The sequence below is a fragment of the Bos indicus genome, chromosome 10 (assembly GCF_029378745.1).
Source record: "Bos indicus isolate NIAB-ARS_2022 breed Sahiwal x Tharparkar chromosome 10, NIAB-ARS_B.indTharparkar_mat_pri_1.0, whole genome shotgun sequence".
Lineage (NCBI taxonomy): Eukaryota > Metazoa > Chordata > Mammalia > Artiodactyla > Bovidae > Bos > Bos indicus.
Window position 1 is genome coordinate 73,423,281 of NC_091769.1, and position 26,062 is coordinate 73,449,342.

The 26,062-nt window shown below is 44.6% G+C and overlaps 1 protein-coding gene across 1 annotated transcript in view; it reads left to right on the forward strand.

Moving 5' to 3' along the window:
• PRKCH (protein kinase C eta) overlaps positions 1 to 26,062 on the forward strand; it is a 232,741-nt gene that overhangs the window by 187,762 nt on the left and 18,917 nt on the right. Inside the window, exons 11-12 of the mRNA XM_019969023.2 lie at positions 20,880 to 21,018; positions 21,675 to 21,863. Of these exons, the coding sequence (XP_019824582.2) occupies positions 20,880 to 21,018; positions 21,675 to 21,863 (328 nt within the window). The remainder of the gene's footprint in view (positions 1 to 20,879; positions 21,019 to 21,674; positions 21,864 to 26,062) is intronic.

The following is a 26,062-nucleotide window of genomic DNA, read 5'->3' on the forward strand; positions in this document are numbered from 1 at the left end:
TCCCAGGGATGGGGGAGCCTGGTGGGCTGCCATCTGTGGGGTCGCACAGAGTCGGACACGACTGAAGTGACTTACAGTTCAAACAGTGCTACTAATTAGATTCACACACATCCCATTTGGCATCACTTCATTGCCATCCAGGTACTCACCTTCCCAAGGCAAGTATTATTCTGTCATGTCCAGAATTCCTCTAATGTGTTATTAGCAAGAGTGGTGGACCTGCTTCAATCCAGGGTCTGGAGAGCTGTGCAAAGGCAGAAGGGGACTCTGGAATGAAGTCCCAAACCCTGCCAGCTCTCTTCCAAGGAGTCGCTCCTCAGCCCCTGCCAAGAGCTTTTGGTTTCCAGGAATCACATTTGATGCAGGTTGTGAATTATGGCACCAATGTGTGTTTGTCTTAAACAGACTTTTTGGTCTGGAAGGTGCCCTTCACCCCTCCTGACACGCTGTGGGGCTCTCATTTGCCCTTGTTTGGCTGGAGTTTAAAACATGCAGGCTCAGAGTAGACCATCATTAAGTCTTTCCACAGGCTTTGTTTGACCATAAAGGAGCCATCTCCACCATTGAGCTACTCGTTCAGTATGTCCTGCACATCTGCTTTGTACTGGATTTGTACCTGAAGACCTGAAGATAAGTAGAAAAGGGTGTTTTAGTCTACTGAGGGCTCCAAACACATACATAAATTGACAATTTAAAACATGGTACCATAAATTCTCAGAGTGAAGCATAAACAGAATGCAATGAGAACCCCCCAAAAAGGAAGCAATTAATTCTGATGCAGAGGGTCAACAGAAGTTTTGGAGAAGAGACGGCATTTGGGCTGTAGGTTTTTAGTTAACAGCACAACGTGGAAATACATGCCAGGTATCTGGAACACTAAGGCCAGAGGCCTGGAGACAGGAGGCGTTCCGTGCTAGTGAATCGTGAGGACTCCGTGTGACTGAAGGACCAGAGCAGGGGGCAGGTGGCAGTTTGAGGTAAGTTGGGGTGAGAGCATGGAAGGTTTGGGATGTGGCCTAGCAAGTTTGGGTTTTATCTGCCTGTCAATTGACGTTATCAGAAGATTTTGAGAAAGAGAAAGAGACTAGTAGGAAGTAAGTGTGGCATGTTAAAATAGAGGGCAGAAGAGCAAGTCTGGAAGCTGGGAGTTCCACAACTCCAACCATTGTGGAATAAGCCAGTCAAGACCTAGTCATAAATCATGCCAGTGACAGTGATGGAAAAGAGAGAAACGGGTGGTGGAGTGGAGGGAAAGCTGAGAGGACTCTGGATATGGGGACCGTGGAGTGCACATTCAGGTTGACTCAGATTTCCCATGGAGAACTCTAAAGCTTTTAACTAAGTGAAGACAGCAGTGGGAAGTGTCCAGTATTATCCTTTTGTGTTTGAAGGACTGAAATATTCCTAGTAGCGATGCTCCCAAATCGGTTAATGGCTAACTTCTCATACACCTCTGGATCTCCGGAGAGAGGTGTCAAGGTCAAGGTTTAAAATTAGGAGCCATCTGTCCAGGGTGCTATTTGAATCCAGGGCTTTCACTGCACACACAACCAGCCAGATTGTCCACTGGGCAACTCCAGGGAGTGCCACTCCGTCAGAGTCTGTGACGATGTGCATGATGACTGTGAGTTTCCCAGGAGGTGGTGGTAGCATGTCTTGAGAAAGGGGTGCCTTTCTGTAATTTGCACAAAGGCGCCATATGGTCTAGCATCTGTGCTAGAAATAGACCCAGGCAAGGCCCAGAACAGAACCTCAGGGAACCGCCCACCCTTCAAGGGAGGGTGGAGGAGGAGCCCAGAACGGAGATACTTAGGCGTGGTTAGAGACTTAAGGAAGACTGAGTTTAGTTGTCCTGGAATTTACCTAACAAAGTAGTCCCAGCTCAGTGAGCTCTCAGCTTACTTGGTTTAAGGACTCAGGTGTAGCCTCTGCAAATAATATCCCTTAGTTTTCCCTTCTCACACATCCCACGGGATCCTGGGGAATGGGCTAGTTAAGAGTCTTCATCTCTTTAGGATGTAGCATCATCAAATCTCAGCTCTGCTTGCCGAGGACCAGCCCTGGGCAGATGAGCATGGTTCAGAGTAAAGAGATGTCTCTGACGTGCTCACTCCAGAGTTGACCCTGATAACTCCTAGGGGGCAGGCTGTGTTCACTGTCTCGAGGAAAGGGCACTCTCTCAGGCCACTCACCCCTGTCACGTTTGGCTCTGGCCACCTAGAAGGTAGGAGTTGCCAGGGGTGCTCCCAGACCAGAACAGGCAGAACCTTTCAGGTGGCCCTGAGTCCTGACCTCTGAGGGCCCAGGAAGGCAGAGGAAGCTTCTCGCCTCCTGAGCCATGCAGAGAGGAGAAGGCATTCCCAGAGCCATGGCTTGGAGGCTGTCTCATCTGTCACCACAGATGAGAGCAGCGCTCACAGCCTCCCCAACGTGTACCCACAGGATGGTACAAATGCTTTTTGCAGAAGAGAAGGCACGTACCCTGCCTTGGCGATGAGTCTCTGCCCACTCAGACCTGTCCTTGCTGCCTCCCAGCACTCATGACCTTGTTTGCATTGGTGGAAAGTTACAGGAGGAGCCATAGCACCACCTTCCTGGCCAGAAAGGTGTCATGAAACCCAGACCAAAAGTTCTGAAAGTTTGCATCTGTGAACTTGGGGGACCCAGGCCCCATAGGCAGATAAAACATTGTCGCGAATGGCTGTGAAACTCAGAGTGAAACAGGAGTTCGTCAGAGCGGGTGGAACTCTGTGGCTTGTACCTTACCTACAACAGTTGGTCAGAATGTTCTGATTTCAGAATAATCACTTAGATCTTAAATGTTGGTGATTTTTCTTTCATCAGCTGATTCTCTGTTTTCAATTTGAATGAGGAAGAGTTCCTTCTCTAATGGGGAAAAAAATCACTTGTCTTGTTCCTGAGGCTTGTTTGTTTGGTTCCTGACCATATGTGAACCTAGGGGCCCTGGCTTCAGAAGCCCTCATGAAGCCTTGGGATGATTTCATACCCTACATCCTGAAAGTGGGCAGGTGATTGAAATACCATTTTAAAAGAAAGATCTCTGAAGCAGAGAGGAGAATTTTTCCATGGCTTCAAGGAGAAAGTGTAAGTGTAGAACCCCAAAAGCTGAGGTTTAGGAAATGTGTTCTTAAACTGCCTTCTCTGGAAAATGCAGGGAACCACTGGTTCCCAGTGAATCCCAAATAAACTTGGGATTTACCAACTTTCAAAAAGAGAGTAGTACCATATGGTGGGAATTGTGTTCTTTTCTTCAGGCTTAAAGGCTTTTCTGAGATTTTAAAGTTAATTGTTCTGTAATATTCCATCCCTTCTGGTTTTGGAGTTTTCCTTGAGATGCCTTAAAAAAAAAATTAGATGAGCTTTTCAACTTGATGAAGGACTTCAGGAATCTCATTATTCTTTTTCTTCCTGGAGTGACCTTTTAATTTTATGCAGAATGTACAGAGGTGATTTGTCTTGTCTGGTTATAATACCACACTGTTATAAGGATGTTTAATCACTAGGCATACACATTAGTCATGGGTTGTTGTACCTACAAGCCCAGCTTTCTTGTATTAGCTCTAGGACTAGATTGGGAGCCAGAGGAGTGAGTGCAACTGGCTCGATGGCACAAAGAAGTCAACCCCAGATACAGATAACATTTCCTGTCATTTCTTCATTTCCTAAGCACCCATGATACACAGAACACCACCTAGGCATTGGAGGGAGAGACACTGGCCAGAAGAATTTTATATTCAAGGGGTGCATAGACAAAGGGAATGCAACCAGAGTTCAGGGTAAAAAACTGAGGGCTTGTTCAGTTCAACCAGCACATAATCATCCACACAGCCCTGTGCCAGACCCTTTGCTCTGAGGTTAGAGAGCTGAAATAAGCATGGGAAAGACCTACAGGGAAACAGTGATTACAGTCAGTGCAATCAATGCTATAATTAGAAGTATGCACCAAGTTCCCACGTAGCATGGAGGAGAGACACCATGCTTGTCCAAGGAAGCGACACAGGAGGTTTCTGAGATGCAGAGCCTTCAGTGAGTCTGCTGTTGTCAAACAAGCCTGGAAGAGGGGAAGGAAGGAGGATGCTGGCCAGAGCTCCTCGAACTCTCTGCGGTGGGAAACCAGTGGATTTTCTTCCTTTCCAATCCATTTAGGACCAAAGCTTGTATAAAGTGTAATAAACTTTTTATTATTTTATTCACTTTATAAGAAAAATGAACTTTAAAAGAAAACACACATAGAAGCCCAAATTTTTATTAGATTGAGCAGGCATAAAATTACTGTCAAATAGTTGTAAAAGTGTCTACTAAATACATGCTGACTCTCAAGGTTTCTGCTTACTTCCTTGCTACCTCATGCATTCATTTTCTACTTCACTGGGGGCCAGTAGCAGCTGCAGGTGAGTACCAGACCCCAGACCACACATCGAGCAGCACTGCTCTAGGCCCAGAGAGTGTTTGTCCACCAGAGAGCACGTTGCTCATCTGGGAGTGAAAAGCAGACAGGGGACGGTGTAGGGAGGAAGTAAGGCTGGCAGGGCTGGCAGAGGCCAGATGGTAGGGCATTACAGAGGCTACAGCCAGATGGGAGCCTCTTAAATTCAGATGTTCAAGGGACAAGATCAGAATCGTCATTTCAAAAAATAACTGGCAGAGCATGGAGAATGGAGAATTGAAAAGGAGAAAGAGACCAATGAGGAAATGCAGTGATCCAAGAGATGGGTTGGATAGAGCCTGTGGCAGTGTGGTGCAAAGAAGGTATCCAATTCTAAATATAAGAAAGAGGTGTAATTTTCATTGGATGTGTTTATTGGATGTTAACAGTGGAGAGGAAGTGTTGTTCGGTCCCATTCCATTATTTTACAGATGAGGAAACTGAGGCCCAGGGAGGTGGCAGAGCTGAGACAAGAAGCCTTGCTTTCTGGCTTGAAACCGATGTCCCTGTCCCTTGACTGACTGATCAGACAGTGCACCAATAGTTCCTGCCTTCCAGCTTGACCCCTGACCCCTATGCTGCCTCTCAGAAGAGGGTAGTATGCACATCCTTCAGAAGGTTCCGGTGTGCCCAGATGCCAGCCTGCACACCGACCCCCCCTTCCCTTCCCCACGCTGCCCAGCAGCTCTCAGCCAGAGGGCCTGACTCCCTGTGCTCTCGGCTCACAACTTCTGTTTTAATGTCAGAAGCCACTCCCAGGCTCACTGTGTCTTCTGATGGCCAGTTAGACTCACATACATCCTATTTAGTCAGTCAACAGAATTCTTAATATCCTCCTATCACAGGAACAAAGGTTGCTCTCACCAGTCAGCCAAACATGAACAGGCAGTCACCAAGCACGGCCAGTTTTACTTTCAGGTATCTCTTGGTTGGAATTGGTTTGGTTCTAATCAGGTCAGGAAGATTCCTGTCTGGAGTGGGGTAGACCTGAAAGTGTGTTCAGAGCCCCGAAGCTTCCTGGGGCACCATCCTAGTCCAAGGTCACCCCCAGGACAGGACCCCAGCAGGCAGTGGGAGCTACATGTTTGGTCCAGAGATCCCAGAGAGGTGCCAGGGTGTCAGCACAAACCAGAATCAACCAGTTTCCTAAGAGTCTCCCCCCTCCAGCCTCCCTTAATCCAGCTTCACTGGGGTCTCAGAACCAAACCGACACCAGACGGCAGAGAGGACAGGCTCCTCAGAATATCAGCCATTTATTAAGGGCCCAGGATGTGCAAGGCACTGTGTTAGGCACCAAGGGGAACTAAAAAATACAAAGATAGAAAAATGAAAACCAGGGGGCACCTCCTTGGAGGTCACATATCGTTGGGAAAACAAGAACCATAAAAAAACAGCAAGATTTTGGAACTTGTACTCTCTGTCCACCCCTTCCCTTGAATACCTGTGACCTTTGTGGTTAAAGGAAGGTGAACACCAGTGCAGTGGCCTTGATAGAAATGCTTCAGTGTAAGCATGGTACTTGGAGTTGACTACTTATTTGTGAAAACACGTGACAAAAAAAGAGACTTGGATACACTGAAAAGATACCTTCATTTATCATCCTGTTGTTCAAACAGTGAACAGTTAGTAACAACATCTCCCAAAAGTGGCCTTGTGATGTCTGGGTTTTATCACTTCATTGAATGTATGAGGCCCCTCTGCATGATTGGGTGTGTGTCCCAAATAATGAGGCAGGGAAAGGGTAGAAGATGAGGAGGAGTTTTATTTGATTGTATTGTGAGGTGTGGATTTCATGTCAGTTCTCCAGAAAGGAAATAAGTGTCCCCAGCCACAGTGATGGTGGGGCTTACCTGGTGGCTCAGACGGTAAAGAATCTGCCTGCAATGCAGGAGACCTGGGTTTGATCCCTAGAGAAGGAAATGGCTACCACTGCAGTATTCTTGCCTGGAGAATTCCATGGACAGAGGATCCTGGCTGGCTACAGTCCATGGGGTCTCAAAGAGTCAAACGTGACTGAGTGACTAACACTTTCACAGTGATGTTATTGATAGCAACAGTAGAATTTAGTGACTTTCTTCTCCTCCAGCTTATACTGATTAAAGAGTTTCTCAGGTAGCACAGTGGTAAAGAATCTACCTGTCAATGCAGGAGACACAGGAGACTTGGGTTCAATTCCTGGGTGGGGGAGATCCCCTGGAGGAGGAAATGGCAACCCACTCCAGTATTTTTGCCTGGAGAATCCCATGGACAGAGGAGCCTGATGGTCTGCAATCCATAGGGTTGCAAAAAGTTGGACTTGACTAAGTACACACGCATGTACATACTGCTTATAAGAATGGTATCGTTTTTTAAGGAAAAAAACCTGGAAACAGAATTCCCATACAACCCAGAAATCCCACTGCTGGGCATACACACCGAGGAAACCAGAATTGAAAGAGACACATGTACCCCAGTGTTCATCGCAGCACTGTTTATAATAGCCAGGACATGGAAGCAACCTAGATGTCCATCAGCAGATGAATGGATAAGAAAGCTGTGGTACTTATACACAATGGAATATTACTCCGCTATTAAAAAGAACACATTTGAATCAGTTCTTATGAGGTGGATGAAACTGGAGCTTATTATACAGAGTGAAGTAAGCCAGAAAGAAAAACACCAATACAGTATATTAACGCATATATATGGAATTTAGAAAGATGGTAACGATGACCCTATATGTGAGACAGCAAAAGAGACACAAATGTAAAGAACAGACTTTTGACTCTGTGGGAGAAGGCAAGGGTGGGATGATTTAAGAGAATAGCATTGAAACATGTATTTTTAAAAAATGGTATGGTACTGTACCTGTAGTGAACTGGCTGGCAGATGAACTTAAACCAATCTTTTCCTGCTGTGCTGGGTGGGGCTGCTGATGCCGAACAGAGCATCTTAGTCCTTCAGAATGTGGTCTCAGCAAAGATGTGCAAAGGAGACGAAAGTGTTGGATGATGAGGTTGTGCCAGTTCTTGAGACATTTTGCTGGTTGTTGGCGCCGGGCGGGGGCACCTCAAGGCAACCTGCTTTGACTTCTTGATCTCTTCCCTGCAGAGCCATTTATAAGCCAGGTGTGTCACTTAATAATATAATAGACTTCCCTGCCCCAAACTCAGAAGCTTACAGTAGTTACTTAGAATTTAAAAAGTCTGTGTATACTCTATTATTTTTGATTCCCATAAAAATCTGAAGTAATAGGCCATGCTGTGATCTGTTATCTGGGTTTTTGGTTGATGAGGAAATAATAACTAATGCTTCCATAGCACTTCAATGCATTGTGGGCACTGTTTTAAGCAATGCGTATTAAAAACTCATAATTCCCATAAGGCAGGGACTGCTGTTATCTGCATTTCACAATAAGGAAATAAACATGGTGGTTAAGTAACTGGCCCAAGATCACACAGCTGGTGGAGAACAGGGCCAAGACTCCAGCCCAGGATGCCTGGCTCCAGAGTCCCTTAACCACACATTACACTATCTCTTGGAAACAGGCAGGCAAAAGTTGGTTGAATGACCTCCCCAAGGTTACCTGGGGAGGGGGAAGGAAGCAGACTGAGAGAGGTAAAAGGGGGCTCTATTGCTCCTAAGGGCATAGTTGAGAACTTGCGCATGGCCTCTGTCTGTCATTCTTGGCCACAAGTCCTGGTTTGCTCTGTCTCCAGAAATGGTCACTCTGGATTGTTACCAAATCATCAGCATGGACTATGGTTTCCTAGGAAATGTCAAATATGCCCCACAGGAGGATTAGAAATAACTCAGTTGGTAAAGAGTTGGCAGCAATGCAGGAGACCCGGTTTGATTCCTGGGTTGGGAAGATCCACTGGAGAAGGGATAGGCTACTCACTCCAGTATTCTGGCCTGGAGACTTCCATGGACTGTATAGTCCACGGGGTCATAAAGAGTTGGGCTTGACTGAGTGACTTTCACTTTCAGAAAATAGTTATTGTTGCATGAGACTTTACATTTGCAATAGATCTTTAGATTGCTTTTTAAATATACATAGAGGCATGTATAATGCTGTGGCATGGGTTATTTATGAAGTGAAATCCAAGGTTAGGGTCTGTTTAGACTAAGATTGATCACCTTGTGACCTTAACAATGTTTTAACAGAGAAACTGAGGTGCTGGGAAAATTACCAAACTGAAATAGCCTATATTTATTGGATCAAGATTACTCCAGCATTCAGGCAAGAAGAATGTTAATCTCCTCTCAAAAGCTGTGTTTATCTGCTACTTTTGCTTGCAAGTTAGGTGATACTTTCCAAAGCAAAACTAAGATGCACAAGCTAAAAATACTTTTCCTCCTGATTTGTGAATTCTGTTGATTTTTAAGATCATAGGACGTTATCATGGTTCTCACTTATGCATTTAACAGATGAATAAGAAGAATTGTTGTGTCTGACTCTTTGTGACCCCATGGACTCCAGCATGCCAGCTTCCATGTCATTCACTATCTTCTGGAGTTTGTTCAATTAAAAAGAATATTCAGTTCAGTTCAGTCGCTCAGTCGTGTCTGACTCTTTGCGACCCCATAAATCGCAGCACGCCAGGCCTCCCTGTCCATCACCAACTCCCGGAGTTCACTCAGACTCACGTCCATCGAGTCAGTGATGCCATCCAGCCATCTCATCCTCTGTCGTCCCTTTTTCCTCCTGCCCCCAATCCCTCCTTCCCAATCAGAGTCTTTTCCAATGAGTCAACTCTTCGCGTCAGGTGGCCAAAGTACTGGAGTTTCAGCTTTAGCATCAGTCCTTCCAAAGAAATCCCAGGGCTGATCTCCTTCAGAATGGACTGGTTGGATCTCCTTGCAGTCCAAGGGACTCTCAAGAGCCTTCTCCAACACCACAGTTCAAAAGCATCAATTCTTCGGCGCTCAGCTACATAAAATTGGGGAGTCTTTGGACAACATCTCCACATATAAGTGCTCATGTATTTCAAAGTGAACAATGTAAATGGTTTCTTGAAAAACATGGGCTCTTTGGTTTCAAGACTAAGTCCTGGGAACAGATAGGGTCGGTGTTGAGGAAGTAGCAATGACTTCTCCCAAAGGGAATGTCTGAGGGGAAGTTTTGATGCTTTTCACATTTTGCTCTGATATGCATAGCATTAGGAGGAAACCAGTAAAGTTCCTTCTTGGAAAGAACTCAGATGTGTGTTGCTGCCCTGCACCCAGCTTGTGATCAGTAGTCTGGAAATGACCTGTGGAATATTCCAGGCCTGCTCTTGGAGTTTGTAATCTGATTGGGGAAAGCAAGACGTTTTGTGCAAAACAGAATTAGAAGACAAAGCAGTACCGAGTATAAGCCATAACTAAGATGTGAGGTTTCCATTGAATTCCTAGGACCTGGGAGTGCCTCTGAACTCCAGGCGTCCTTGGGCTTTTCAGAGACTTTCCTTTAGATGGCTCAGGTTTCTTCTCCGATGGGGAGAGCAGATAACTGGATGAGACCTATAGGTGTGGCTGAAAGTTCTGCTTCAAGTCAGCCATGGTCTCCCTCCATCTCCCTTCCCCGCCTCTCCCCTCTGAAATTGCTATTGTGTAAGGTATTACTAATGCTGGCAAAGATTTGTGTTTAGCCATTTGCCAAGCATATCCGTTCCTGGGTTGGGGCTATAAACTCTACTCCTTCCTGCCATAAACTATTCCTCATCACCCCCTCCCAGTAGTACCCATGTCCCCTTGACATATTCTGCAAGGCTGCATGTTCCTTCAGCATCCAATCCTAACTTCAGCAACCTAACTCTTGCTACTTGTTCACCACAGGTAGTAACCCTGGCAAAGGAGGGACATTACTATCTCTTCTCAGTGGACTCTCTTCAGGGAACTGCCTCAGTAACAGGATCTAGCCCCATTATTCAGAAGAGCCCTGGGTTTCCTTTGAGGGAGCTAGTAGCCACAGCTGGACAGGTTAGGATTCTCATTGTCCCTTATTTACACTGTCTCCATTGTCTCCAGCAATGATGGCAGCAACCACGGCTGGCATTTCCTAGTGCCATGTGCCCTGTAATGTTAACAGAGCCGCACTCTATGAACCTGTTTGTTGGTATTGGTGCTGTGTGTTCAACATAACCCTGGTAGGATCTGTCATCCCCATCTGGTCCACAGCTGCCCCAATTGTCCTTAGACTCCTCCTGCTTAGGAAGGAGCCGTGTTCTGATTCCTCCTTATTGGAAATCTTTCCATCCTCATCTTTGTGCACATGCCCTGCAAGAAGCCAGCCAGTGAGGAGCTTCTGCCTGCCTACCCTGACCCCAGCTTGCAGGCTCTCAGAATCCCATGACTCGCTGATGCTGTTGGTGATCTTGCAGCTGGAGAACCTTTATTTCCTTGTTGTATTTCTATGGTTGGGAAGCCAAGCTGCCCTGGCAGGTGGTTTTCCATGGGTCAGTTGCACTTGGCTCTCTGCAGTAGGGGGCCTGTGTAGTTAAAGGAGGATTCAGCTTGTTGATCACTTTGTTCCCCTGAGTCATCAAGTCCAGGTCTGACGTTGTACCCAGCATCTCTTCTCTGTTGGAGCTAGGCCCGATGGCCAGAAGGTCCCTGGCCACCAAGGAGCTGTCATCTCCTTGGTGTCTTTGTCCCAAGCCCTCTGCTCTGCCTCCTGCTCTTCCACGGGATGCTGCCAGGCATCTCGTAGGAAGTGTTTTGACAAGAAGGATCGGTGAGAGTTTTTTCTTGGCAACTATAAAATAAAAGTACTGTAAGGAGCTCCTAAATAAATTTGTGCTGCTTCAGCCAGGGAATTTCAACCCTCCTGGAAGTGTAGGGGAAAGTGGAATGAAAAAAAAGAAAATGGAAGGCTCAACTGCCAGTTTGATGGCTCATTCATCTGATGGTCCTCAGGAGGTGTGTGATCCGCACAGGGTGGACATTAGCCAAACTCATTGCCTCTTGCATTTGTCCAGAGAGTCCGCGAGTGTTTTCTTTGTGCTTCTTTTTTCCCTACCATCAGACAAGGCAGGGGGAGATTTCTCAGTCCCTTTGCTCAAGTTGGTCCTGTGTGTACACAGGGGTGATGGCGGAAACGAGCTGCCTGTGTATCAAGTGCACCAAACAGCAGAGCTGGACGGAGCCCAGCACCTGGCCTGCGGGGGTTCGTTTGTGAGTCTCTGGCTCTGTTTTAAAGGGGGTGTAATAGCCAGCCTTGCCACAGAGTCATTTTTTATGATCATTTCCCACCTCAAGTAGCTGTTGGGAAGAAATATGAAAAGGTAGGGGAAAAGAGCCACAGAGGAGCTTCTAACATTTTCTGGGTTGGAAATTGTTTTACTGTTTTTCATTCACTAGAAAATAAGTTATTTTACATTCACTCTCATAATGATGAATGTTCATGCTTCATATATTAGTTCTTAAGCCAGTGTTGCAATAGATCAGCCTCACAAACACCAGCTAAAATGTCACTTTATGAGGACAAATGGCATGGGGACCTCATTTAATAATTCAGAACGTTGCTTCATTTAGCAGGGGCCTCATTTTCATCTTTAAGTTCATTAAGACTTTAGGGACATATCATGGAGCATTTGAAAATATCAATGCCATTCATGGTAATTTCATACATGTGAGACACTTTAAATAATTTCATTGGTTTAAAAAAATGAGCTTATGACAACAGATCAGAATTCCAAGTACACAAATGTTCACATTCCCTAAGGAAGTAAGGCGATTTTTTTCAACATGCCCTAGCAACCTGGTTTCCAGAATAAATCGTTTCCACTCCTACCAGTAGATCACTTTCCCTACACACCTTTGTTGGGAATTATAGCCTGAAAGAGTAGAGAGACTAAAGAAAAGGACTAAAGCCAAAATATATAAATACATATCTTATGATTTTTTCCTGGTTATCAAATTAATATGTAATTCCTACAAAAAAATTTAGAAAGTACAAAAAAGAAAAAAATCATTGATGAACATATCACCTAGACTTGTAATCTTGTAGCTTTTCCCAACTCTCCCTTCTCCCTCCTGTCTTTCTTCCTTCCCTCTCCAACAGTTGTAACATAATTAAGAGAATATTGAAAGTACAATTTTGTGTTCTGCTTTTTCATTTAGAATTGTATCATCCTGTAAATAAGTCATGAAACCCAGCAGCTATAAAAAGATTGATAGATTTGATTATATAAAAATATGAAAGTTATCATAAACAAAACAAGCTGAACAATAATATTTGCAACCAATTAACAAATTACTGCTGTCCATTATGTGTAATGAATCTCTACAATGTAATCCAAAAACTAACTCAAATTTTAAAACAGGTAAAACTTGTGACTAGGCAACAGGCAGAAGAAATACAAATGGCCATTAACCATATAGATTTTTTTTTTAAGTTCAATCTCAATAATCAAGAAATGAAGGTAAGACAGTGAGATCATTTTCCCCTGGCAAATTGGCAAGGATAGAAGGGTGATTACATCTAACTTGAATAAGGAAGGTAAATGGACGCTCTTGTACACTATTGGTGGGAGTATAAGTTGGTGCCAGCTTTTTAGAGGGCAGTTACTCAACTCTGTTTAAATTTTAAACATTTGTACAGTTTAACACAGCATTTCTACTTCTAAAAATGTAACCCTTCTACAAGAGTGCAAATAATGTTCGTTACTCCATGGACACATGGAGTAATGTGGGTAAAGATGCAAGCAATTAGAAAAAAATCTACACATTTATGGAGAAGGACCTAATTAAATTATGGAACACCTTTATAATGGAATTTTATGTAACCATTACAAAGAATGAGGCAGATCTACAAGATATAGAAATATGTCCAAAAGTTCATTAAGTGAGAAAAGTAAGTTACTTCATAACATTTGTTAGTGTAGCACTAAGAAAAGATTCTATGACTATAAACCTGTTCTTGTTTTCTCCATAATTTTTTTCAGGAATGACAGAATTTAAGATAATGAAAATAGTACTTGAATAATCACAAAAGAAATCATTTTCAAAAGACAAAATTTCTGTCATAAACATTTCCCTGGTTTGTTTGTCCTTCATTATACCTCATACAATTTTAATAGCCTTCATAAAATTCTGTCATGGATATACCATAATTTGTTTAGCTGTTCCCCTCTTAATAAATAATTTAGCTTGCTTCCAAAATTTGCTCTGTTATGCACAATACAACAACAAACATTTTTGTAAAGTAAAAGACCTAAATCTACACTCCCCAAAGGATCCCTTTATGTAGCAGAGGTTGAGAGTTTAACCTAGAAAGAATTCAAGACATGGGTTTGAATGTGAAAAGGTAACATTTTCTAAGCCTTTTAAATCTTAACAGGACTACATATGGTTCATTGGAGGCAAAAGAGTTGGATCTTTCCTTCCTGGTACTCAGTTGTGCTACCCACTCTGACTATAATTTATCTCACTGGAAAAGATCCTGATGCTGGAAAAGATTGAGGACGGGAGGAGAAGGAGGCGACAGAGGATGAGATGGTTGAATGGCATCATTAACTCAATGGACATGAGTTTGAGCAAGCTCAGGGAGATAGTGAAGGCCTCGGAAACCTGGCGTGCTGTAGTCCATGGGGTCACAAAGAGTCGAACACGACTGAGTGACTGAACAACAAAGTGTTTGTGGTCTGAGTGTGAAAATGACCAGGGATGTTATACTCAGGATGCTCTTTGCAGAGCTTCATCCCAAGCCTTTGCCTTTCCATTCCATTCTCTCTCCCCAGGTGATCATCCACACCCAACTAATGACTCGTCATTTTCTATCCCTGGCCTGGCCTTTCATCTAAGCTCTAGCAGTGTATATTCAGCTGCCCATTAAACATGTCTACTCAGATGTCTAAAAAACACAATATGTCCAAAATAAATTCTTTGAACCAGAACATGCTCATACGTTCTTCTTTTTTTACCTTCTACATCTTTCCATTACTAAATCCTATTACTTTCTTCCTCTGGTGGTTTTCCATCTGTCTGGTTCTCTTTACATTACTGCCCCACCCTGGTCCAGACAACCATCAGTTCTTTTCTGATTCCTTTAGTAGCTTCCCCACTGGTCTCTTCATGTTCTATCTCTTCCCCTCTGACCTGTTTTCCTTGTAGCTGGAGGGGCTTGTTGTAAAATCAGATTAATGCCATCCTTCTCCTGTGTAAGACCTTTCAATGGTTTGTTTGTTTTTTTTTTTTCCCCTCTTGGACCAAAGACTGAAATCGTCACTGGGCCCTGCTGTATGAGGCTCCTGCTCTTTCCTGTCTCCTTTAATCTTCTGAGCCCCTTGCATATTGCCTGGCTCATGGATGGTACCCAGAGATTTGTTGGATGAACGAATGACTGAATGTCTTCTGTTAGATAGCACATAAATGGCATTACTATAACATGTGATAAAACCACATTTTAGGCTTTTGCTTTTTCAGTGACGTTGTAGAATTCTTTTACCAATTTAATACAATTGGCCCTGCTTCAAAAAACTGTCAAGTTTATATAAACCCAGATATTTAAAACACAAACTAACCCTAAATGGTTTTGTTTTGAGACTAAGATCATAATCCAAATTCACTTTCTTGGCAAATGCCACCCCTTAACTCTTGCCTACATGTCAGCTTTTCTTCCTTAGAAAAGTTATCCTTAGAGTTATCGTCATAGTATTTGACAACTCGAAAGAGATTTGCTATGTGTTCCCCTACTCCAGTACCTTCAAGGATTGTGTGAAATCCAATCAACTCCTCCACACAAAAGTTAAGAACCAAACAAAAAATTTATTTTTCTCGAATTTTGATTATGCATTTAATAATGTGTCACAAAAATGTGACACATTATTTGGCAAATCAGTCTCAGGATATTTGTTGATTTTCAGATGGTTCTTGTTTCAGCTGATGAAGTTCTCTCAGGAAACCGCCTACCAGGAGAATCAGCCAGTGACACAGTGGCACTGATGGAAGAGAGGGTGCCTACTGTGGTGGGTTTGGAGCCCGGGACTTAGAGGGCAGTGAGCAGAACTGAATTCAAATCCTGACTTTATCCCTGGATCACTAAATGATGTTGATGTAGACCTTACTTCATAGGGTTGTTTTGAAGGTAAAATAAGAATGTGGATGAAGCACTTAGCATTTAGTGAACATTCAGTGTATGTTACTACTACTGACACTAATCGTTGTTGTTGTTGTTTTGTTACCATCCTCATCTAGACACACGCACACACATACACACACACACACCCAAATGAGCAAACAGACAAAAAGCAGTATACTTAAAATAGTATATTGACTGTATATTTTAGGATAACTAATAGCAAAGTTGTACTTTATCTAAAAAATAGTCTTTTAGATTTAGATGTTAAAATATGGATAGATGAGGCGATTTCATATTTTGGATTTGCTTCCAGATCCGACAAAAAAGACGGGTCAAGAAGGGAGTAGAAGTACAGTTGAAACACGATTGGGCATTGATAGCTGTTTTTGCTGTGTGATCACTACAGGAGTTGTTATATTATTCACCATACTTTCATATAAGTTTGAAATGTTCCATGATAAAATTTTTTAAGATACATGAAAAATAGCTTCTGAATAACCTCTTAGATACATTGTTGTTCAAGGAGCCAGTCTCAACTCACTGCTCTTTATTTCTTTTGGAAGAATAACTGAGTCCAGAGGTCTAAGCAGTAAGACTCCTGTCATTCTGTTTTATGACTCTCAGAATAGCTCATGGTGGAAACAAAACAAATACAATTTCTGAATTTCCTTTGTTTTCAACCACTTCAGAATCCTCTCTGAAACCACTGTGGGCATTTTAAGTAACCCTCATTACCCCAGCAAGAACAATGTACCTTTCAGACCATCAGGGAGGATAAAATAACTCTTTCTACCCTTCTGTGCTTGCATAACAAAGGTAGAGCTATTAAATACCACTGCTCAATAAGCTAATGAATGATGAGGCCAGAATTGTGTATTTGGTGTTTTAGGATCTGAGCCTGTGCCCTGTATGAACTTGTAATCTTCATTGTGGAGCCTTGTTAACTTCGGCTGCTGACTTACATGTTGGCTGGGGAGGCTGAGGAAGTCCAAAGCCCAAAACTGACTTCTCTGCCTATTTCATATTCAATTCAGGAGTCAAAGAGTGACTTTTTTTTTTTTTTTTGCTTTGGTTTTTTTTCTTTAAGTGAAGATAGCTGTTTACCCTTAGAGTGGAAGCTGACAATAGCCACAAATGGCTCGTGTTCTCCTCTTTCATATGCGTGTGAGCAAGGGGAAAGGATTATGCTTGGGTCCTCTCTGCTTGCCCCTCCTAAAGTGGTGTCTTTTCCCCGGCTCCTCTAAAGCAAAGAATTTGAATTTATTATATTTCGGGGCTCTTTCTTTCACCCCTGGCATCTTTCTCCAAGAGGAAAAGCACTTGGATTTTTGTAGGTTTAATTACTTTGGCACAAGGGTCCCAGTGAAGTTTATGGAACTTCATTCCTTTCCCCCAAAATAAAATAGGCTCTGAATTGGCTGGTGCAACTCACTGTGACCCATCCAAATGTCTCCATTTATCTCTTTGGTCAGCATCTTGTGCCAGGCGTGCACTGAGGCTAGGGAGCAATAAGGCTCAGCCCCAGCCAACGGGTGAGACAGGTGTATGAACAGAATGCAGTGAAAGTTGTCGGTCACAGAGCTGTGAACTGGGTGCTCTGGGGGCAGAGCTGACTATCTGGGGACATCAGCACAGACCTCACAGTGGAGGTTTGAGACATATGGGCTGAGGGAAGAATTGAATCCTCAGGTTATCTTACGCTCTTAATTAAACCCCCTTATTATTTCTGGTTGAGAGTTTTATCCTGTTAGGTAGTTCAGTTCAGTTGCTCAGTTGTGTCCGACTCTTTGCCACCCCATGGACTGTAGCACACCAGGCTTCCCTGTCCATCACGAACTCCTGGAGCTTGCTCAAACTCATGTCCATTGAGTCGGTGATGCCATCCAACCATCGCATCCTCTGTCATCCCCTTCTCCTCCCGCCTTCAGTCTTTCCCAGCAGCAGGGGCTTAGGTAGTACTTGGCATGAAATCAGCAATAGCATTTCCCTCAAGGCTGGTCCAGTTCTGAAAATGCCTAAAAGGAGACTGCAAAATCAGGACTGAGGTGTAGAGCTGGCCTCTCTGCCCTGGGGCATCCTATGACCAGGCCAAATCACATCGCTAGGGCCGCTCAGTTCCTTGTCCTGAGCAGCGGGGCCGTGTCCCAAGACTTCCCTGTGCAGAGGGCATTGTGATGGGCAGCGTATGAAACTGATGACAAAGCGCTTTTCCCTCCCCGAACAAGTCCTGATACCTGTGACAGTTGCTGAGTAATAAGCAGTCAAACCTCTTAGCTGGGACGTTAGTCACAAGCTCTCTTGAGCAATCTCAGGTCGGCTCTTTAGACCATTGTAAGTTTCTGTTAGACTTGCTTCTTCTACCCAAGGAGATCCTTTCCAAGCTCTCAGCAAGCACAGTGGCTTCAGGAGATTTTAGAAATGCAGCTACTCTTTCTGGCAGTGTGAGAGTCAGAGGTCTCTGAGTGTAGGACCACACAGATGTGGGCTGCTGGGCTGGAACATGGTGCTGATAAAGCCAGCCCCAAGGCTCAGATCCCCTAAGGCCTTGATCCCTCCTAGAGCTGCAGATGAGAAGTGGCTGGTGGAGATTAGAGATGACAGTGTTTGGACTGATGAGTCCCCAGAGGAGCCAGACAACCAGGTGCTAACAGGGCCTTGAGTCTGAAACCACTTTTAGAAGAATGACTGAGACCATGCTCTTGACAGTGGCTGTAACCAGAATCCTTCCTGCCCCCTGACAACACACACACCTGTTCTTCTGGGATCCTGCCTTCATGTGGGCTAATAAATCTTGCTCATACTGTGTGTGTGTTGAGAGGGCAATGGAGGAGGACATGGTTTCCACAGAGCAGAGCCTACTGAAAGCTTGTGTGAGAAGTGGGACTCTGCCCAGGAAAGGGGCAGGAGGCTGACTGGGGGGCCGGGGCCGAGTCTGGTTTAGAGGTGGAGGAGCCTCGCATTGCTGAAGTGGCTGCACAGGCACCCAGTTTATCTCCGCTTGTCTCCCGGGAGACGCCTGGAGCATGAGCTCAGAGTGGAGGCTGGCCTGAGAAAGTGCTGCTGCTCTCATCTTGCTTATCCACGGATTCCTGGAAAATGGGACTTGGTGCTCCTTCCTGGGTGGCTTCCAGTGACCCCTGTCTGCAGGTCCCACGTGGTCTGGCCGCATCAACTCTCAGGGCCCAGTGTGGAAACCAGTCTTGCCAGTTCTGTCATCACCCGCCTCCCCCGAGTCGCAATGTGATCCCAGGCTGGACAGAGACCAGCCTTTCCATTTGGGCCGATCAGCCCAACAGGCCTTTATTGTCAGAGCAGAGATGGGAAGACATGGGAAAACAGAGCCATGAATGCCCCAACACAGCCCCCTGGGGATGTGAAGGCCCAGAGCAGCAGTCAGTAGCCCCCACTGTGGAGAGGCCCAGTGAGGGGCCACCATCACTCCGCATAGCACAGCCCCAGGAGGCTGCGGCTACTGCAGCTTCCCCCCTGGCAGTTGACTGCAGACCTCCAGGTCAGGGTGGTCGTCTAACATCCCTGCTGGCTGGGCAGCCTCCTTCACTGCTAAGCCAATGTCTTTGCCTCTGAGCACATCTTTCCTTCAAGGATCAATGGGTGGAGGTTGTTGCCCTGTAGGCAGGGCTGCTCCCCCGATCCTCCCCCAAGGCTAGACTGAGAGGCCTACATGGGATGTAGGTGTGTGGGACTCTTTCCCAGCTTGCTGTGGTGCCAGCTTCCCTCTGTTATGTTATGTGTGGCAATGGGAGACGGTGCCAGAAGCCTATGTCGGGGAGGGGGTGTTTAGGAGCACTGCCTTTCATTTGCAGTTTTATTGACATTTGACCCATGTTCCTGCCTCCATCAATACCTTTCACCAAGCAGTCCTGCTGCTGGAAACTCACTTCCCTTGATTGGATTCTGCTCCAGATTAGGGAAGGGAGGGTGAGTGCCTTTGCCCTGCACTCACCGTAATATCTGAGGTTTCTATGTATCTGGGCTATACCCAAACAAACTCGGTTCTCACTCCTGTTTTGCTTTTCCCTGGTCATTAGTGTCCCCACTAACCCACTGAATCTAAGGCAGAAACCCAGGAGTCATCAGTTCTGCTGCTGCTTCTCCTCATCCATCTCTAAGTGGTCATCAGGCCTTAATCCTGATCATGTTTTCACTAAAGCACTGCTGACTGATCCCTACTTGTCATTCCATCTGTTACTGTCCTAGTTCAGGTCTTAACATCTCTTCCCTGGATTCTCTCAGCTTCCCTCTAGATGATCTTTTCTCATCAGCTGGAAAACTTAGAGAGCTTCAGTGGGTCACATTTGCCTAATATCTAAGCATCAGAATTCCTTCGTGTGATATGCAGGGCCCTTCACAGTGTGGACTTAACTCTGCTTTCTAGCCCTGGCATTTTGATGGCCTGTGTTTTCATGTCAGTCATCCTATGCCACATGGGGTTCCTGAGCCCACCTGCATCTCTGCTCTTGCTCTGTGCACGGGCCCTGTCCACCTGCCCACAGTGACCATCTCATACCGCTTCCCCACCTAGAAGACTGACTCATGCTGTAAGGCCCAGCTCAATTTCTGCCTCTACTGTGGAACAGACCTCTGTCCTGCCATTAATAGGAATGAACTGTTCCTTCTTGTTTTTCTCTCACAGCACATGGTTCTTCTTTCTCTCATGCCACTTGTATTACACAACAGTTGGTTCTGTCTCCCTCCCCATCACTCTCCTTTCCTCTTTCCCCCAATATATGTGTGTATGTATACACACATATTTATGTATCTACACACACACACACACACTCATCTATGTGTATATACTTTGAACAAAGATTTATTGAGTGCACTATGCTAGGCACAGTGTGACCCAGATGCATCTGATGCCTCCTCCGTGGAGCTGACAGTCTAGTGAATATCTGTCTTCCGAACACACAGTGCGTTCCTTAGGGAGAAGGATCGTCTTGCTCTTGATGCCTGTCACAGTGTGTGCTGCACAGTGGCCATGTGCTCCAGGACTTCACCGAGCGAAGGCCAGTGGGCAGAGATAGATGCCACAGAACAGGGTGTAGGGTGGGTGGATGTCTCCTGGATAGGTGGTCAGTGGGAAGCCTGGCAGTCGCACTGTCACTTTTTAATGGGCAGCCTGTGTTTTGATATGTGGTTAGCCCATTCAGATGGAACCATCATCCAGGACCACGAGGCAGATTTTGAGAGTGGATATCTTATATCCGCTCTTATCCAGATAACACAAAAAGGTGTCTCGCCTTTGAAGTGTGGGTACAGAAAGCTCTCCTGGCTGTGTGACCCCCCCCGTCTCGTGACCCAGCTCAGCCAGGTAGATGGTTTGGGCCCGGCTGCCCCACCATATTTGCTGCTCTGTGTTTCTTGCAGAGATCTGAAACTGGACAATGTACTGTTGGACCACGAGGGCCACTGCAAACTGGCAGATTTCGGGATGTGCAAGGAGGGGATCTGCAACGGGGTCACCACGGCCACCTTCTGCGGCACGCCCGACTACATTGCTCCGGAGGTGAGTGTGCTCATTGCTTAAGCAGCTTTGGGAGTCCAGATTCCCCAGCAGCCCCATCAGAAAGGCAGGGCCAAGCAGACGCTGCAGCTTGTGGGCAGTGTTGAAAGCTGACACCTCCAGACTCCTCTCTGGCTCCTTGGGTGAATGATGGCTGAAAATGTCCTCAGTTTCTCCCAGTACAAATTCAAGTCCAAAAGAGTTGTAAACTTTGCAGTGGCTTCAGGGTTTAGCCCTGAATGAGGTCAAAGTGCACTCTACACCTGGCCCATTTAATTTTCTTCTTTGTCTCTACGCAGAGCTTTGATCCTGTCCCCATTTGGTAGAAATAACCACAAGCTCTTGAATTGCCCCCATATGAGTGAGTGAGCCCATCTCCTCCTCCACAGAGATAGTCCCAAAGCACTTTCTGGTTTGGATCTGTGTATACTATTACTTTGGCCTAAGTAGACCATAGATGTTTGACCACCGGAATGAGAAGGCCTCTGATTTGACCCCAGGAAAATAGACCCCAATCTAGAGATGGACTGAAACATACATGGAGTGCAGGAAATTCCCTTGCTTTACTTCAGCTTCTAATCCTTCATTTTCTGTAGTCATTAAGGGTGCATTTGTTCATCAGATGCACAGAGCTCCTCTCACATCACCCCTTTGCACAGATCCTCCAGGAGATGCTCTACGGGCCCGCGGTGGACTGGTGGGCTATGGGCGTGCTGCTCTACGAGATGCTGTGTGGCCACGCGCCCTTTGAGGCAGAAAACGAAGATGACCTCTTTGAGGCCATACTGAACGATGAAGTGGTCTACCCTACATGGCTGCATGAAGATGCCACAGGGATCCTGAAATCTGTAAGTGTGACATACTCAGCCAGCTTTCCAGCTATTGCAAACCAGCTTGCTATGTGTGCTGTTTGGGTTTGAAGTTTGTTTGTTTGTTGATGCCACCTACCAGCTCTAGCTGAAATGTGTGTTTTAATCTATAGAATCAAAGAACCAGAGTTTTCTCAGGCTTTTTTGTCCTCTTATGCAATAGTTATTTTGGAGCCAACTGCCCAGGTGATGCTAGTGGTAAAGAATCTGCCTGCCCATGCAGGAGACACAAGAGATGTGGGTTTGATCCCTGAGTCAAGAAGATCCCTTGGAGGAGGAAATGGCAACCCAATCCAGTATTCTTGCCAGGAGAATCCCATGGACAGAGGATCCTGGTGGGCTACAGTTGCAGAGTCTGACATGACTGAGTAACTGAGCACACGTAATAGCTGTTCATAGTGTTGTTGGCCAAATATCAAGTATTTCTACCATTTGTGGCTTCAGTGTAGGTGAAGTGATGCTCCTATTTCATGCAGTCGGGACGTATGAGGCTGTTGGGTCATGTAAATGGCACTGCCAGTTGTTTCTGTACTGATGGTGTTTCTGTTGACAACATCCAAGGAGCAGGATGAAGGGGCCTTTCCAGTGGTGCTGGGAGAGAAGAGAGGTTTTTCAGGCTTGGGCAAGATCTCATTTGCTTCCATGCTGTCCTTGTGCAAGTCAGGTGCCAGGCCCACAATTTAGGTGCAGGGTGGAATATCGTGTAGAAAAGGTCTCTCTCTCGTGCATTTAAGGCAATATGATGGAAGCCTTCCTTTCAAGTGTGGAAGAAATGTGGATTTGATGCTTTTATGTTGAAAATAAGAAAGTAACAAGTAATATACACAATGGATAAACCAACAAGATCCTACTGTGTAACACAGGGAACTCTGTTAAATGTTATGTGGCAGCCTGGATGGGAAGGGAGTTTGGGGGAGAATGGATACATCTATATGGACAGCTGAATCCCTTTGCTGTCCACCTGAAACTATCACAACGTTGTTAATCAGTTGTGCTCCAATATAAAATAAAAAGCTTTAAAAAGAAATAGATGAAGAAAACCAGAAAAAAATTAAGAAGGAACAACCAACAAGAAAGAGAAATTCTTCCAGGGCTTTGATCAGGGGCCCTGCCATGTGCCAATAACCTTCTGATTCTAGGACCTGTTTAATGTACAGAATGATAACTAATTTTTTAGTATTGTTTATTACCAGGTTGGAGTTGGTGATGGACAGGGAGGCCTGGCATGCTGCGATTCATGGGGTCGCAAAGAGTCGGACACGACTGAGCGACTGATCTGATCTGATCTGATTACCAGGTTATGACATCACCTGTTGTCCTTACAGTCTCATATATCCTGTAGACCCTGAATATACCAGTAAAATATAAAGTTATAAAAAAGTTAACATGTAATAACAGAATAATGTAATTTGGGTCAATACCCTATTAGGAAATCAGGTTATTATTTCCCAATATATGCACAGGGAGAATAAAGATGAATATTCTTCAAATAGGGGAAAATCAGAATAATCCATTCTCTCTGGGGGATATCTATGGGATAAAAATTACTTTGCTCAAATCATATCACTTCCTGTGATTGGAGACAAAAAAACTAAATTCAGGAAATACTAGCTTTGTTGGTGAGAGACTTGTCTCTCTGGAAATCTCCAGTCATATAATTAGTGTCATTTTAAGGACATGTTGTTTACAGATCACTCTGTCCTGGGGCCGATGGCATAATTGTTCCTGAGAAGTCTCCACTTCTCAGGAAATGATCACAGAAATCCTTTTCAGGCAAATATTGCCCAAGTAAATCATAATTTGTAACTTGATTCTCAAGTTCAGGCACCAGTGCTCTCCTGATATGGAAGAAGCTTTAATTGCCCATAGAGATAAAAGTGAAGTACTCTAGGATTCTACCAAATGTCTTCTGTCTACCCTGTTTTCATAAGAAAAATTTATTTGTATATTTAGTAGAAAATTTAGACTAAGGAGAATGTGGCTTTTATAATTTCATTAATAAAAAATCAGGGAGAAGGGCTTGTCTTTATAGATTTATGCCTTAAAATTTCTCCACCTTTGGAAGGGAAATGTGCTCATCTTAGCTGGTCCCAGCTACCTATGATGACCTAATCTATGATAACACAACAATTTGTGCTACAGAGTTGGGCTTACTTTTGAGTTATTACTCTCCCAGTCCTGTGGTCTAGAGTTGGGGTCCTTCTGACTCCCAAGGCATGCTAATCCTCTGTGGCCTGCAGTGACCACCATCACAGTACGAATGGTTTTTCATGGTGCACATATTTAGTCCAATTGCCATAGCTGATTTAGTTTTTATACTATTTAAAAGAAAGACCCCGGAGTTATATAATTCAAATGTAAATGCTAGTTCATGCCATAAGGAAATATGCATTGTTGGCCTCGGTGTATAAAAGTTATTGTGCTTGGTACCATGAAGGGTAGGAAACAAAAGTCAGTCTGTGCCTCAAGAAACTTTAATGTTCCCTATTTTAGGATTAAGAGTCCAGTTCAGTCTTTCTCTGATAAACACTTAATACCTTTTGAATCCAGGCCCAGGAGAAATTTTTAAAGACCACATCAGCATTTGAGTTGACCATCACCCACATCTGCTCCTCTTAATTTTTTTTAGAAGTCCTCAACCTCTTTTTAGCATTTAGAATCCTCTTAAGAGAATTCTTCCCCACTAAATCTGAGACACAGGTTTCACCCCTTTTAACCCATTCCCTATAAAACCTAGAGTAGCTACTAAGCAAGGTTAAGATTCACATGGAACTATTAAGATGATTTATATTTAACCAGATAGATCCAATTACTTTTTTTTAAGTTTTATTAGTGTATAGTTGATTTACAATGTTGTGTTTCAAGTGTACAGCAAAGTGAGTCTATTATACATATGTTCATTATTTTTCAGATCTTTTTCCCATATAGGTTATTAGAGAGGATTGAGTAGAGCTCCCTGTGCTATACAATAGGTCCTTGTTGTTTATTTTATATATGTAATGTGTGTATGTTAATCCCTGATTTATCCCTCCCTCAATTACTTTATATCTTTGATATATATAGAAACATTGCTGGTAAAGGCAATGGCACCCCACTCCAGTACTCTTGCCTGGAAAATCCCATGGATGGAGGAGCCTGGTAGGCTGCAGTCCATGGGGTCGCTAAGAGTCGGACATGACTGAGCAACTTCACTTTCACTTTTCACTTTCATGCATTGGAGAAGGCAATGGCAACCCACTCCAGTGTTCTTGCCTGGAGAATCCCAGGGACGGGGGAGCCTGGTGGGCTGCCGTCTATGGGGTCGCACAGAGTCGGACACAACTGAAGCGACTTAGCGGCAGCAGCAGTTATCTAGTTACTTAGTAACTAGTTATCTAGGTATATGTTATCTAGGAGCATCCTGCCTCCACAATCTTTGTTCTGGGAGAAAACAGCCTCTGGTGCCTCACAAGAATTTGCTCTTCAGTGGGGACTGAGTTGCTCCCTCTCCCTGCAGACTCGCTTCTGGGAAGCTGTGAACCTCTTCGCTTCCCTTTATTTTGGGCCCTTTCTAATGCCAGCAGCTCAGTGGATGATGCTGTGTCACTGACTGAGCACTGACTTTCTTAAGTGGCTCTCTGTGTTCTCTGTTGGGCATCTTCCTGTACGAAGAAGCTCGGGTTTCAGTCCATGGCAGGCTTATCTCCCAGCTGTGTTACACTCTGGCTGAGTGACCTTGGCAAGCTAACACACCTCTCTGAATCTGTGTCCTTGCTCAAAAGATCTGTAAATTGAAGTAATAAAATCCATGTCACAGGGTTCCTCCCCAGATTCAGTGAATTAGTACATGTAAGCCACGCAGGGACATGGTAAGCATTCTGTTTCTTCCTCCCTCAAGGAGTGTACCTTAAGAGCAATTTTCTGAAAAACACTGGAAAAGATGTCAGAGAAAATTACTAAAACATATTAACCGAGAGGATTTCGGAGACAGCTTTGTACATTTCAGCCCCCAGGCCTAAAAATAAAAGGTTTAAATGCTGTAGCTGAGGAAATTCAGCTGTTCTTGGCAGAGGGCTGAGATATTTAAACAGAAGTGTGATCAAAGAAAAGGAAGAAAACAGTGAAGAGCTCTCAAGACGTGGGGAGAAGCACCCAGGAGGGAAGTGTCAGTGCCTGGTGGTGAGGAACCGGCCTGCAGA